This window comes from Eptatretus burgeri, chromosome 1 (assembly GCF_056783735.1).
Source record: "Eptatretus burgeri isolate ZD-2024b chromosome 1, Ebu_testis_v1, whole genome shotgun sequence".
NCBI classification, from domain to species: Eukaryota; Metazoa; Chordata; class Myxini; order Myxiniformes; family Myxinidae; genus Eptatretus; species Eptatretus burgeri.
This window is the reverse complement of record NC_140961.1, coordinates 98,685,270-98,701,246: the sequence shown is the minus strand read 5'-3', so window position 1 is coordinate 98,701,246 and position 15,977 is coordinate 98,685,270. Positions and strand designations below refer to the sequence as shown.

General features: G+C 45.0%; 2 protein-coding genes across 3 annotated transcripts in view; one reads left to right on the top strand and one right to left on the bottom strand.

Moving 5' to 3' along the window:
* Window positions 1–14,082, bottom strand: part of EIF3F (eukaryotic translation initiation factor 3 subunit F) — a 39,721-nt gene extending 25,639 nt beyond the window's left edge. Inside the window, exons 1-5 of the mRNA XM_085892858.1 lie at window positions 13,906–14,082; window positions 13,741–13,811; window positions 10,127–10,206; window positions 8,039–8,176; window positions 6,007–6,098 (exon numbers count right to left, since the gene is read on the bottom strand). Of these exons, the coding sequence (XP_085748984.1) occupies window positions 6,007–6,098; window positions 8,039–8,176; window positions 10,127–10,206; window positions 13,741–13,811; window positions 13,906–14,017 (493 nt within the window). The 5' untranslated portion in view covers window positions 14,018–14,082. The remainder of the gene's footprint in view (window positions 1–6,006; window positions 6,099–8,038; window positions 8,177–10,126; window positions 10,207–13,740; window positions 13,812–13,905) is intronic.
* Window positions 14,083–14,257: 175 nt separating this feature from the next.
* The window catches only part of LOC147035036 (uncharacterized), a 44,140-nt gene continuing 42,420 nt past the window's right edge, over window positions 14,258–15,977 (top strand). The window contains exon 1 of one of the 2 annotated variants that reach the window (XR_015061111.1): window positions 14,258–14,766. The gene's annotated coding sequence lies outside the window, so the exon portion shown is untranslated. The remainder of the gene's footprint in view (window positions 14,767–15,977) is intronic. The other variant, XM_085892869.1, reaches the window with a different exon arrangement.

The following is a 15,977-nucleotide window of genomic DNA, read 5'->3' as shown; positions in this document are numbered from 1 at the left end:
CTGCAGTCTTACTTCAGCAGACAGGCGTCAGGACACACACGCGCACACACACACAGACACAGAAAACCCGATGAAGAGGGAGTATTGCAACAAGAAGGGAGAGGAATTGAAGCTACGATATTGGTACCTTTGTTCTTGATTGCACGACGCGCCACCAATACGTTTCGGGGGGTGGGTGGGGGGTGGGATGCTCCGTGGTGTGGTACCCGACAGCTGGCGCGTCGTCGCTGGCTTCAGCAGCGCATGTGGAGACTGTGGGTGTGAAGGAGGGGCTTGAGTGGAGAAGGGGTGGAGTCCAGGCAGCAGGAGGCGAGTCGTGCAGAGAGACGAGGGCGAGAAAAGCGGAGTCCAGGTAGCAGGAGGCGGGTCATGGCGATATCGAGCAGAGCGAGACGAGGGCGAGGCCAGAGCAAGAAAACGAAAGAGAGAGAGTGAGGCGGAGGGACTGCTCCGACCTTTATAGGACTTGCAGCGCGGGGGGAGGGGCCACCCCGAAGCGAAACGTCATCACCTGTATCGGGCGCTCCGATTTGCCCCGACCCCTCAGGTGGCCTGCCAACTTTGGCCGGAAACCGCCTTACTTCGTTTCCGGAAAGGTCATCTCAGACAGTGGCAATATTCTGCTCCAACCCCACGACATGACACGAATCACCCACACCGAAATGGGCATGCGAATCATCCCGCAAAAACCCCCGTGCCCTGGTGACCGGCCGAGGATCCTGCATGCCCGCTCGGGCGTCCGACCAGCGCCAATCAACGCGCCCGCTCGTCGCGCGCCAACGCGGCCCGCACTGTAAAACACTCCACGGCTCGATCGCAGCTTCGCTGGCCGTAGAGACAAGAAGACGTTCACCATCCGTGGGGAATCCGCTGCTGCGAGCGAGGTCCGAAGGTACATTGTTTTGGACAAATCCACGCATGTTTCGCGAGCGGCGTACATGTCTGCCTTCAAGCACATTCTATACAGTGTGTGGTGTCCGGCCATTACGCACGTGGCCAGCGCCCACGTCCGCACGACTCTGCTTGTGTGTGCGCAGGGCAAACACCTATATGTATCAAAAATTTGGTTGAAAAGGAACGTGCCACTTCATACTTTGCACACTCGTATCCTGCCCAACGTGGCGTGGAGTCGCCTTTATCGGCCTCCGTACGTGTTTTGTGGGGCGTGGGCGTCGTGCTGGCTGCGTTTCCTGTGTTGTGAAAAACACCATTCATGCAGCTTCTTAAGAGGTATTCATTTGTGTGCCTTTTTAATGCAACTGGCAATCTTCCCCAGATCATCGGAAGCTCGAGTCGATAATCCCGCAGTGCTAAGCACACTGTATGACTTGCTGCACATGTTGAGTTTACGGCTCGCTTGGGAACGAGGGCTCTGCGCCATTAATGCCCGTGCTTTATAGTTTCCTCGCAGTGGCAACGCACGCGCTGGCCTCCATGAGGGCCCACCTCACAGCGAAGGCGCACATGGCTCAGATTTACCTCAGGAATAATCAGAAGAGTAGAGTAGAAACGAAATGAAGAAAAAATGATGTAAGCAAACCTAGCTATGAGATCATCGCAAAGCACGCCCGTTATCCCGCTAGACAAAAGAAAAGTGACTATCTACACCAGGGGTTCCCAAACCCAGGGTCGTGACCCAAACTTGAACCCCCCCCCTCAAAATCTCAGTTTTTGAGGGGGGGGGTTTCATGTCAAAAGCATTTTCTCTGACAATTTTTATCATAGGTACACTAGGTACCAGTATCATTTGGGTTGCGAGGCAAATGTGATTTCAAATTTTGGGTCATGGACAAAAAAGTTTGGGAACCACTGATCAACACGTAAATTAATGGAATAACTGTCTTGGGACCACTGTCTGTTGGATGCATGCAGTTCTGAGAACCGCAACAATATATACGAGCTGAAACCCCGTCACAGACGGATTCCGTTCATTCAACCACCCTCACCAGCTCACACACACTCGAGGGACATGGACTGGACAGGGTGTGCTTGCCCCTGCCTACTCATCCCCCACCCCTGCCCCATTCAATCTGCTTACCCCCGCCCAAAAATGTAATTACCCCAGCCCCGCCTCTTCACTCCCCACCCCCCGTCTTTTGATTCCCCGCCCCCACTTGTCCCCGGGCCCCCACTCCCTGTCCACCCCTCACACTCAACTCCGCCTCATTCAATCCACCCCCCGCCCCACTTCCCCCTGTCTCCCGCTTTCAATTTGCTTACCTCCGCCCAAAAATTTGCTTACCTTGCCCCCCGCCTCTTCACTCCCTGCCCCCGTCTCTTCATCCCCCGCCCCCCGCCTCTTCACTCTTCGCCCCCATCTCAACGAAAAGTGTTTATTCTGCTTCAGAGTAGAAAGTTGACTATTGCCACTATGCGCGATGCACTCTTACAGGTACGAAGTTTCTTTCAGTCCAGGTCACAGTACCGAGAAAAACGTGACGCGACCGCGAGGAGGAGCACAAAATTGGTCCTTCAGTATTAATATATAGATAGAAGATAGAAGATACAGTAGACGCCGCTTTATAAATCCACGGTTATAAAATCCAGCCGCTGATTGTGACCAAAATGAGTTGGAACGGAATTTTACATCGAGAAATCCACCGTTTAATAAATCCACCTGCTTGGCATGTGCGAGGTCTCAACCTAAGCTTGATGTAGTATGCGCTGCCGCAGAGTGGAAAAAAAAAAAAAAAAAAAAAACAACAACAACAACAACAACAACAGCAACTGGTGACGGACTTCGAATCCCGCCGCCGCTCGAATCCCTCCGAACCCGAATCCCAATAGCCAAGGGAAGAAAGTGACGACTAACTGAGCCGATGCCAACAGCGGCTGAGATGCAGACGGCACTCGCCAAATTGGACAGGGGATGCAGCTCTCAGGTTTTGCCCATCCCGATTTCCACCACGTGACTGACTCAATAAAGGAACATTTGCGCAAAACCTTCCCTCCCAAGCAAGCGACCTTGGAGAGATTCTTTTGAACAATCCCCTTGTCACCGTTTGATAAATCAATGTTTTTGTAGCATAAAGCAGTGTTTAACGACATTCGCTTGTCTTATCTATCCAGTAGGTGGCTGAAAATAGGTTCTCCGCTTAATAAATCCAAACGGCATGGTCCCATGGTGGATTTATAAAGTGGTGTCTACTGTATAATGTTTCTTGTTACATTTTTTGTGTCAAATTCATTCTGAGGTAGTCACCATGTGCAGAAGAGGATTTTACATTGCAGACGCTATTTTCGAGGAGAGGAATTAGTAATTACACCTCTCAGCAGTAATTTTCTGACGACGGAGGTAATGGCGTCAGCGAATAACCGATGATGTCATGACGTCCTGACGCCTCTCAGCGGTGACGTCACACGTCGCCATGTAAACGAATGTAAAACGAAAAGTGTTTATTCTGCTTCAGAGTTGAAGTTTGACTATTGCCACTATGTGCGATGCACTCTTACAGGTACCATGTTTCTTTCAGTCCAGGTCACAGCACCGAGAAAAACGTGACGCAACCACTTGAAGGAGCACAAAATTGGTCCTTCAGTGTTAATATATAGATGCTATGGACACAGCAAGATTTCCATGTACTCTATGGTATTGGTGTGGCAGATATGATGCTACGTCTTACATAGGTTGCCCATAAGATCATGAGTTAAATGCTTCTTTCTCAAAATATTGGATGAAATAACATGGCTGTGAGACAGAACTGAGCCAACCTTGGGTGGAGGGGGGCGGGGGGGGGGGAAGAATAAAACATATACACACACACACACACACACACACACACACACACACACACACACACACACACACACACACACACACAACCATATTTTCCGGTGTGTAAACTGCATTTTTTTATCGGCAAAAAAAGGTAAAAGTTAGGGGTGCGGTTATTGAATGAGTATAGAAAAATAAAAAGGTATTAAAAACGATCAATGCTCAATTTCCATTATATTCCAAAGGAACGCTTTTGTAACAGTCAGGACTGCCGTTACGCTCATTTCCGCAGTTTAAATTTTGAAAATCAGTTCAGGTTAAGAGTTTGTACAGCGTTTTAAATGCGTGCAAAAATTAAATAAATAAAAACCGGAGACACACGGAGTTTACATGGGTGGTGTATGTACATAGTACAGTCTCGGGGCTCTGAAAATGCCATTAAACACAAAAGAAGAAGAATAAGAAGAACACCTGGTCTCACATCAAAAGAAGAATTAATCAAAATAACTAGAGTCCAATAACGGAGCACCCACCTCAATAAGCTTGCATGGCAAAGCTACCCTCGTATGTCGTGTTCTTGAGGAAGACACTGCCCAAAGACAAGTTTCCAGCCGGCATCATTGTTCGTGTGCAGCAGAAGGGGTGGATAGACGAGGGACTTGTAGTGGTGACTATCTTTTTACATGCATCATTTTCGACATGAACATCTGATGCAGGCAGAATTAATCCAACAAGCTCATTCCTTACATGCTGACGCTATGCGAGGAAATGATGCATAGCAAGGCGTGGATTAAAACTAGGAACAACCAATCAACCCCGAGTACTTTTCTATACGAGGGCAGGAAATGGATATAAAAGGAAAAAGAACCTTGAGAGCAAGAAGCCACGTGGGACAGTGAAGCTTTAAGAAGTACCAGTGCTGCTCGGTTCTTTTGGCTTCCTTTGGTTCTCTTCGTTTTCCCTCATTTCTATCAGCGGTTCATAACTTGCTTCCTGAGGATTACTCGCGTCGACCAGACGAACTTTCTTACTTCGCAGACCTTTGTATTTGACCCAGATTTCGAGGGACATTAGCTGCATCTCGGTGGAAACACCAGAGACAAACTTTCCTATTTCCTGGACTTGGTATTTTCATCAGTTGAAAATCAACATTTTGTGACGCGTTTCCCGCCAGGATTTTCAACCCAGATTCCGAGGAGCATTGGCTACACACATCTTGGTTGAACTTTCACCATTACTCCCATCACTACATTGGCTGAGCATGATGCTGACTGGGAGACTGCCGGCGTTCATCAGGAGGATGAGAAAGTTCGACCTTCTGATGATCTGTGGCTGGATCGTCAAGGTGTGGGAGGAGATACCGTCGGACATCATCAAGCAAGCATTTCTGAAATGCTGCATCTCCAACAAGATGGACGGCACAGAGAACGACATCATTTGGGAGGAGGAGGCTGAAAATGACGGTGACAGCGACGTCGACTTGCTTTACCTTGATTCGGACAAGGAGGTATGTGCCGTCTTCGATGAGGAAAGCATTGAGGAGGATTTCCTCAGGTTTAGGTAAAAAAAAAAAAAACTTCATCAAACCCAAACGGCCCTTTTCAGGGCCACAAATCCACAATAAATATGTATGATATCAGTGAATCCCTTTTCTTCCTTTTTCTGATAACAACAACAAAAAAAATCCTCTTTACAATATTAAAAAATAAGAAAGAAAAATAAAAAATTATTTGTGTCCTCTCCTCTCACCAACTTCTTGAAAATGAGAATAAGACTGTTAGACAAAATTAAGCAGACATGGGAGTAGGCATGTTGATACCTCCGTCACTTTGCTCCGTACAAAGTTAATGTATATACGTATTTAGATCAAGATCAGAAAATAAAATGATCAATATATTCATTTATTTTGAGGGTGAAAAACATGGGTGCAGTTAATACACAGCCGCGGTTTATACACCGGAAAATACGGGAGATTAAATTTTTCTGCTTGAAGTTCCTCTTCAAAGCCCATAAAAGAAAGTGTCACTGGAGAATAATCTGCCTGATGTAAACTTTGGTATACAATATTATGTCATGCGAAACATTGAATATCGATGAAGTTTCTCATATAATGTCAGGATCCATGGTTTAACTTTGAAACTAGGCTTTGAAGTTAAAAGAGAAAGGTTCAATAGAATAGCAATGAGAAAGTTCAGTAGAGGTAGAATTAAAGGAGGATAAGGGAAAAAAGACAGCAAAGAAGAAAGATAAGTTTCACGTACACACTGAATGCACATTTTACAAGCACTCACCTCCGGTCCTCTCAGCATCTTTGTATTCATACTTCAAGTTCAAAGGTGTAAAAATTATTCCCATCGTTTTCCCAGGAATTCCCATTGAAGCACTGAAAGAAGGTAAGCAAGTGGGAAAATGAACAAGTGTATGAAATGGTTATATCGATGAAGAGAAAACAAAAATACACCTCAAAGCATGTGTGCAGCATTACAGCACAGGTTCAAAAAAACAAAAACAATCGTCAGACCCCGGTGTACGTCAGGGATGCATTCCTGAAAAATGCACCGAATATCGAAAGGACGAAAAACAAAGCAATTTTCCTCAATAGAATTAATGGAATAAACAGGGGATGTATTTCCTAATGTCACAACTACACCTATTATATTTTGCTTTTTACCAATGATATTACCCGCTTTTTTTTTTTAAACCCTTTTTGGTTCATGTCATCCATCCATCGGGCCCATACTCTGTGCAGAGCGTTGGTGCTGCCTAAGCAGTCTCCTTGGCTATTGGGCACAATCCTGGATGGGTCACCACTCCAACACAGGATACCAGCATGCTGGCACTCATTTTGCCAACCTCGGAAGGATGACAGGCCGAGTTAACCCCACCTGGTATTAATTCAACGGCTGAGCGGGATTTGAACTCAAGACCCGGGAATCCCAAGCTCACCACCCTAAACCATTAGGCCAACACCAGGCATGTTCATGACAGTTATATTCAAATACACGTATGTATAAATGAAAAAAAAACAAAAAACAATTACCAGACATATGTAAATTAAAATAAACCTATTCCGGACGCAGTCTAACTTGGCGAGTTGGTGGTACCTCTTCCTCTTCTTGTTCTTCTTCTACCTCCTCCTCCTCCTCCTCCTCCAATGAACGTCGGCATTTTTTTTTTATAGATGGTACGCATCGTAGTCGGAGGAAAACTTAATAAGCCGGCAACATAAACAGCACGTTCACCAGCATCCATTTGATGAATCATATCAAATTTATCTTCTTCGGTAACACTTTTACAATGCCTCTAAGCCAATCTACAGGGCAGTACATTTCTTTATGTGCACCGTAAAGTACAGTAGTTCTTTCAGCGATTTTGTGATCTCCCGATTTGGTAATTTCACAATGTATTCCGGCATCTTTATCAGCCATGAAAGTTCTGAAAAAGTTTGAGAATAAAAGGTATGGCTTTTAAAGTGATGCAAGCGTGAGTTGAAGCGACGCAAGTCGGGTCATGGTATTAATAACGTTGATAACGTATTTGCGAAACAACGTAAAAATTGGAGACATAAATCGGGGTATTACTGTATATCAAAAGCGACAATTATTATGGCAACTAAAATGGTTTGTTTTGTGTTCAAGTTTGAAGAGAAATCAATCTTGAAAAATGGGATTGATTAAAAAAAATTATCTGTAATCATCTCAAGCTACTGATAAAGTTTCTCCACAAGATGTTCACATCTGTGGCAACTATACCATCAAAATTCCTCAACTTACTCCATTAAAGTGAAGCATCACATGGATAACATTTCAAAAGCTCAGAATTATTGGACCTGATAACTCTCAAATTTTTCACTCAACATCTTGCTTGTAAAAATGTTTGGCTGGCAGGTTAGCTGAGAGGTGTGCAGACTTACCGGTGAGGTGTCTCGCCTGGATGGAATCTTGACCAAGCTATAAACTGTCACCCTGGTGTTTCATATTCACAGTGATACATCAATGTTTATGCCGTCCATCAGAAGAACGTAAGGCAGAGGGAGGATGTGTTCGCCAGCACTGGTGGACGTTAAAGATCCCAGTGTCTTTTGTGAAGAGTAGGGGGGGGGTATCTCCAAATACTCCAAATTCCTGCCCTGACTTCCATTGTCGGAGTTGCGACCAATCCAGGATTGTAACCCCCCCTCAAGAAAATGCTTCAGCAGAACCAAGGCTTCGCATAGAGCATGACACATGAATGAATGTACGTACATTTCACATTCAAATATTTAGAAAATAACAACCAAGACAAACTCTACAGACCTAACTGAGAATGCATGCAAAGCGTTACCTCACGTAGGCCTTGATGGACATGCGTCCATCACATAACATTGTGTCCACGGTCAGGTGGACAGGATCCGGTGTTTCACGACTGTAATACTCATGAATGAGCACAGAGTGCTCTGTTATATCATGTCCTGTTGCATACCTGGGCAGGGTGAAATGACAAAGAAATCTCTCCTTCAACCAACCATCGTCAAAACATCCTTGCCGAAGCAATAGTCATTTAACACCTCACAATAAATTTAATTGTGCAGTTTAAAGTCCCACAAGCTATTGAAAGAAAGCAAAACATTTCCAACTCGAAGGGCACTCGGAAGAGCACACACCTCCGCCACGTAATGCCTGATCCACGAGAACACATCGAGCCCAATACATTTTTGAAATATCATGCTATGCAGTACTATATCGTTTTTGGCCCTATCCATGGTGAAGAATCACTTTGAAAATTAAATAATTCTCATACCCAGATCCAGAATTGGATCTTCACCAAAATCCAATCAATTCGTTCTTGCCACACACCCAACCAACACCAAGTTTCGTCTGAATCTGTCCACAACTTTTTGAGATATCCTGCTATATATCGGTTTAGCCTCATCTCTTAATGGTGAACAATCACTTAAAAATATTCTCGGAGCCAGATCTTCCCCAAAATCTAATCAGTTCATCCTGTCCACAAAATGTCATCCGGATCCGTCCACAACTTGAGATATCCTGCACACAAACAAACAAACAAACAGATAGAAAAGGATGAAAACATAACCTCCTTCACCTTCGGTGGTGAAGGTAAAAAGTGTGTATTCAGCAAAATTGACAATCAGATGTTGTGCAACGTCAACGGGAATATGGAACTTTACCATAGCCAACACACAAAATAAAGCACAGATCCCAATGGCAAAGACATCTCACAATAAACTCAGGGATATTATCTCTGGACAAAGGCTCAGACAACCAAAGTTTCGACTGCAGAGTACCCTTCAATTGGGAGTCATCAGAACACATTTGCCAATGCTTAATCTATCACTTGGGAGAAATGCAGTGAAGTTGCGGGCGGAAGGGGAATAGGGGGTGAGGTGAAGCTCGAGTAGAACATAAGGAAAAGTGACGAAGAAGCTGATGAAATGGCGAGTATGGTTGAGGCGAGTGCATTCTAAATGGCTGCGAGACCGAAGAAAGGTATGCTAAAAGTCTTTCAACCTTGGCAGACAAGCCTCAGTCATACCCACCATCCAGCCGCAATCCTGCAATGTCCCTCAATCTCCCACCTAATTTTCACCAGCCGACTTATTCCACATGAAACCAATCCCTACCCTCACTTTCCAACAAATGTGTCCAAATGAAATCCACTCTGTGGGAAACCGTCAGACATGTGAGCCTTTAATCTCAAAATAAAAATAAATTAATTAATAATATCTTGAGTTGCTTGTGCTTCTATGGTTTCAATAATTTTCCATATGTCCACACACTTTTAGCATGATGTGTCCCAACTACAATTCTTTTAGGACAGCCAGCACAACACTACTTAAAGGCTATGAAGGATGACACTGACACTGACACACACACACACACACACACACACACACACACACACACACACACACACACACACACACACACACACACGAAAGTCAAACATGATGGAATACTGGTCTTTAAAAGACGTCAGTCTGTCAATGGAAAAAAAAAAATGAAGACAATTCATTTTCTCAACCGGATGTTGAGGGGTGGGGATGGGGGTGAGGAGGGGTATGTTTTCCATCTCTCGGGGGAAGAAGATGAAGTGATGTTCGACGGAGGAATCATTTCCCCTTCAAGCCCGAAACGTGGCCTCGCTTACTTTGCAATTCCAACAGGGGTTAGCATAGCACTTTCAGCATTCGGTAAATAAAATTAATGATCCCAGTTAAGCAGCATGTTTATAACCACATTATTTGATGTGTAATGAGAGAAGCTCCATCCTTCAAATGCAAACAGATTTCAAATTGCAAAAGTTTGTGCAATTGGGGGGGTGGGGGGGGGGGGGAACAAACAAAAAAGAAAAACTCAGCGCAGGTTTCAAAATTGACACACAGTGTGGAAGACATTTACAAGGGCTTACCATCCTACAATTTGTTCATTCAACATCACTTTTTTGTGCAACTCGAACATATTCTTGGCGAACTCCATATCCACAGCAACCTGTAATCACAAAAGTGAGAGGCAACAATTTGCATCACTGGAACAGCCTTGTCAGCAGTACAGGGAGCCTCTCATGCATGCAACTCACCACTCTCTCTCTATCGAGTGCTGCCTGTGGATGCTGGTTGCATCGTTGGTTGGGACGCGGCTAAGCCGCTGATGCAGTGTCCCCCTTACCAGTGCATTGGTACTCATTTTGCTGACCTTGGAAGGATGACAGGCTGAGTCAACCTCCTAGTGTATTAATTCAGCGGCCCAACGGGGCTTGAATTCAGGATCCGAGGATCCCAAGCCACCACCCGAACCACTAAGCCAACACGAGGCTACCACTCACCACTGATGGTACATCTCATGCATGCCACTCACCACTGATGGTACATCTCATGCATGCCACTCACCACTGATGGTACATTTTGTCTTCATTTACTCAATTGATTATCTTAATCGTTTGTTTCACTCATAATGTAATCAAGGGAAGTACAAAATGAAGTTTGAAGGAAGTACCAAGGGAGTGAAGTGAAGGCCCGTTTATGTGTACTTTGAGCGTTGTACCAGGCTGATCCACCAGCTGTCGAGTTGGACGTCAAGGGTGTTACACTCCCTGTTGCTGACCCTCCAATCAACTGTGGTCCACCTTCGCTTGTGGAAACACGGGCTGCGGTGAACCGGTTGAAACGGAGTAAAGCTCAAGGGATCTGTGGCGTCCATGCTGAACTTCTCAAGGCTGGTGGAAATGCTGCACTCGTGTCGTTGAATGCAGTTTTGTGCTCTACCTGGAACACAGGCATCATCCCAACTGATTGGAAGAGGGGCCTTGTTGTCCCTCTCTGGAAAGGGAAGGGTGATCGCCAAGACTGCAACAACTACCGAGGGGTGACGCTGCTCTCAGTGCCGGGCAAGGTCTTTGCTCGGATATTTATTGATGGGGTTCGCCACCATCTGCTTGAGCACCAGTGTCCAGAGCAGTCAGGCTTTACACCAAAGAGGTCAACGATTGACCGTATCCTTGCTCTTCGGGTCCTCACCAAACGCAGATGAGAGTTTCGGCAGGGGCTGCTTGCAGCCTATGTTGATCTCTGTAAAGCGTTCGATTCAGTGAATCGGGATGCCCTCTGGAGGATTCTTGGTCTTCGTGGGGTGCCACCAAAACTGATCGATCTGATGTCTGACCTCTACTCTGGTACTGAGAGTGCTGTGAAATGTGGTGGTACCATCTCTGACTTATTTCCAGTTGTGACTGGAGTTCACTATCCAGTGAACTTTTGATGTGTACTCCATTGATTGATTTCCAAGCATGATGAACCTTGGGGCCCTCGGACCTTGATTTCGCAGTCATCTTTGCGGAGACCTTAGATATTTTATACACGAGCCTCGAGAGGTGGAGATACGCACTGGAGAGAAGGGGAATGATAGTCAGTCAGAGCAAGAGGGAGTACATGTGCGTAAATGAGAGGGAGGGTGGTGGTATGGTGCGGTTGCAAGGAGTTGAGGTGGGGAAGGTGGATGGGTTTAAATACTTGGGATCAACTGTCCAAAGTAACGGAGAGTGTGTGAGAGAAGTGAAAAAGAGAGTGCAGGCAGGATGGAGTGGGTGGAGAAGAGTTGCAGGAGTGATTTGTGACAGAAGCGTAGCTGCCAGAGTGAAGGGGAAAATATATAAGACGGTAGTGAGACCAGCTATGTTGTATGGTTTGGAGGTGGTGGCGCTAACAAAAAGACAGGAAGCGGCGCTGGAGGTGGCAGAGTTAAACATGCTGCGATTCTAGTTGGGAGTGACGAGGATGGATAGGATAAGAAATGAGTGTATTTGAGGGACAGCGCGGGTAGGACGGTTTGGAGACAAAGTGAGTGGCGAGATTGAGATGGTTTGGACATGTGCACAGGAGGGAAGCGGAGTATATCGGGAGAAGGATGTTGAAGATGGAGCCGCCAGGCAGGAGGAGAAGAGGAAGGCCAAAGAAGAGGTTCATGGATACGGTGAGGGCGGACATGCGGGTGGTTGGAGTGTCAAAGGAAGATGTGGAGGATGGAGCGAAATGGAGACGGTTTGATTCGCTGTGGCGACCCCTAACAGGAGCTAGCCGAAAGAAGAAGAGTTACTGGAGTTTGTCAGGGGTGGGTACTGGCCCCCACACTTTTCAGCACTTGTATGGACTGAATTCTCGGGAGGATGTCGGAGAGATCAAGCTGCGGTGCATCGTTTGGGAATGTCAAGATCTCGGACCTTGATTTCGCAGATGATGCAGTCATCTTTGCGAAGACCTTAGATATCCTTTTGGGGGCCCTCGGGGTGCTGAATGAGGAGTCGGAGCCGCTGGGATTACGGGCTTCTTGGGTCAAAACTAAGATCCAGGCTTTCAATGACATCTTGGATGCTGCTGTCCTGTCTGCGCCTGTTTGTAGTGAGGATGTTGAGGTCGTGGAGAGAGTCACTTACCTTGGCAGTGATATTCATGTCTCTGCTGGCTGCGAGTCAGAGGTCAATAGATGTCTGGGTCGGGCCTGGGGAGTCATGGATTCACTGGATCATGGGGTGTGGTGCTGCCGGTACCTGTGCGGGAGGACGAAAGTCCGAGTCTTCAGGTCCTTGGTGCTTCCAGTCTTGCTCAATGCGAGACTTGGATTCTGACCAGGGATCTGAGACGGAGACTTAATTCCTTTGGTACCAGGTCTCTTCGGAGAATCCTTGGCTATCGCTGGTCGGATTTTGTGTCCAACGAGCAGTTGCTGAGAGAGACTCGGATGAGATTTGTTACCTGCATAGTCCGTGAGCGTCAGTTGCGGCTGTATGGACATGTAGCTCGTTTTCCTGACGCTGATCCTACTCACCAGATTCTCTCAGCGAGGGAGTCTCGTGAGTCGAGGAGGCCAATGGGCCGACCACGTGCCTCGTGGTTGCAGCAGGTTGACTGGCATCTCAAGGAGATGGCGTTGGGCCAGGCATCTGCCTGGGGGATGGCCAGATGGAGGAGGACCCTGGAGTACCGGCGGAAAGTGAACGCAGCGACATGCTGCTCTGGCACATGCTCCCATACCTGACCTGACCTCCCACAGACTCAATCACAACCTTTCATCCAGGACTTCAGGCAAGTGGTGCAGCATCATTTCATGTCCACAGTAATTTGTATCTCCACTAACATTACATAACGCAACCCTAGCTTGCTCTGTAGTAACTTACAGGTTACTACATTCCCCCTTATTCTTCTTCTTCTTCTCCTCTCCCCTTTGCCTGTTCGTTTGTTCCTTTGCTTGTTTCCCCACTGTCAGACGTCAGGAAGTAGCTTCCACATCCTTGATGTATACTAAAACAACAACAACAACAACAACAACAACAACAACAACAACAACAACAACAACAACAACAACAACAACAACAACAACAACAACGAAAACTGCCGAGGGGGATTTCAGGGCTGAAGGAAGGCACGTCAGGACCGAGTACAATATCGATGTGTTATGTGTACAGTATAAGTGAGCATGAATGACAGTACAGTAAAGTACAGTAGAGGTCGATGGCTCGTCGCTCACACTCACCTCATCCTCCGACTCGTTGTGAGGAACAGAGAAGCAGTTCGTGATCTCTACGGTCTGCTTGTCCACCGTACCTGCGGCACACAGCACGGGACTCTCAACAGACTTCAAACACACACGACAATCGCATGAAACGCGCAAAAATTCCTCGGGAACGTTTCCACGCACCGAGTAAAGTTCCAATAACCCTTTTGGCGTCTTCATTGCGCCTTTCGTAACTGTCGATGATGCTGAACAGCACGACGGGATGAAGCCGTACGGCGGGACCGAACACGGACATATTTGTTCATGCACGTGTCAGACGATGGCAAATGAGGGAAATCGTTTTTCCTCGTCGTGAAAAGATAATTATATATTTTAGAAACTTCAGCGAGGGGTCAAAAGGTATTTATAAAATGCTAAATGCCACAATGAACTCGTATCAAAAATTATTCAAAAAGGAAATGAAGCAAACAACGCTCTTTTATACACCGCGCAGTTACGTCTCGCCTTTAAACATTATAATTATGACGGCTCTTTTGGGTGAGGGATATTAAAATAAAACGTAATCATTTAAAACAGATAAAAAGTAGAAATTTTGCGGAGTTTCTAATCACGTATTCCACGGATCGAATGATTGGAAATCTTGATTCGGGGGAAGAGCCTTATCTCCTCACGAACAGGCACGTTTTGGGGGAAAAAAACACCACACGACGACACCCTATAATTCGGACTGCTCAAAGAGATCTGAACTTGCTTTCACTCGCCAAGGAAAAGCCGTTCCGTCTCAATCATTTCGTTGGGAGTGTTTGAACCATTTGCCATTTTGCGAGCGCTCGACGAGCTGATTGAATATGGAATACACCCCCCTGACGTGCGTCCAGAACGATACCTGAAATTAACCTCAAACAAGTCGAGGTACATTCAAAGTACACGCCCCCCATGGCCCCCGTGCCAAATAAATAAATAATAAATCCTAAAAGGCGCCACAGCGATGCCGTCAATGCAGCACATCGAGATGGAATAGGGAGGGAGCGGTGAACTTCTGAGGTAAATATGTACAAATGTACTTCTGAGGAAAATATGTACAAATGTACTTCTGAGGTAAATATGTACAAATGTACTTCTGAGGAAAATATGTACAAATGTAGTTCTGAGATAAATATGTACAAATGTACTTCTGAGGAAAATATGTACAAATGTAGTTCTGAGATAAATATGTACAAATGTACTTCTGAGTAAAATATGTACAAATGTACTTCTGAGGTAAATATGTACAAATGTACTTCTGAGGTAAATATGTACAAATGTACTTCTGAGGTAAATATGTACAAATGTACTTCTGAGGTAAATATGTACAAATGTACTTCTGAGGTAAATATGTACAAATGTACTTCTGAGGTGGATATGTACAAATGTACTTCTGAGGTGGATATGTACAAATGTACTTCTGAGGTGGATATGTACAAACGAACTTCTGAGATAAATATGTACAAATGTACTTCTGAGATAAATATGTACAAATGTACTTCTGAGATAAATATGTACAAATGTACTTCTGAGGTGGATATGTACAAACGAACTTGTGAGATAAATATGTTCAAATGTACTTCTGAGGTAAATATGTACAAATGTACTTCTGAGGAAAATATGTACAAATGTACTTCTGAGGAAAATATGTACAAATGTACTTCTGAGGTAGATATGTACAAATGTACTTCTGAGGTAGATATGTACAAATGTACTTCTGAGGTAGATATGTACAAATGTACTTCTGAGGTAAATATGTACAAATGTACTTCTGAGGTAGATATGTACAAATGTACTTCTGAGGTAGATATGTACAAATGTACTTCTGAGGTAGATATGTACAAATGTACTTCTGAGATAAATATGTACAAATGTACTTCTGAGATAAATATGTACAAATGTACTTCTGAGGTGGATATGTACAAATATACTTCTGAGATAAATATGTACAAAAGTACCTCTGAGGTGGATATGTACAAACGAACTTCTGAGGTGGATATGTACAAACGAACTTCTGAGATAAATATGTACAAATGTACTTCTGAGGTGGATATGTACAAACGAACTTCTGAGGTAAATATGTACAAATGTACTTCTGAGGTAAATATGTACAAATGTACTTCTGAGGTGGATATGTACAAATGTACTTCTGAGGTAAATATGTACAAACGTACTTCTGAGATAAATATGTACAAATGATACTTAGTTTATGTATACAAATGTACTTAGTT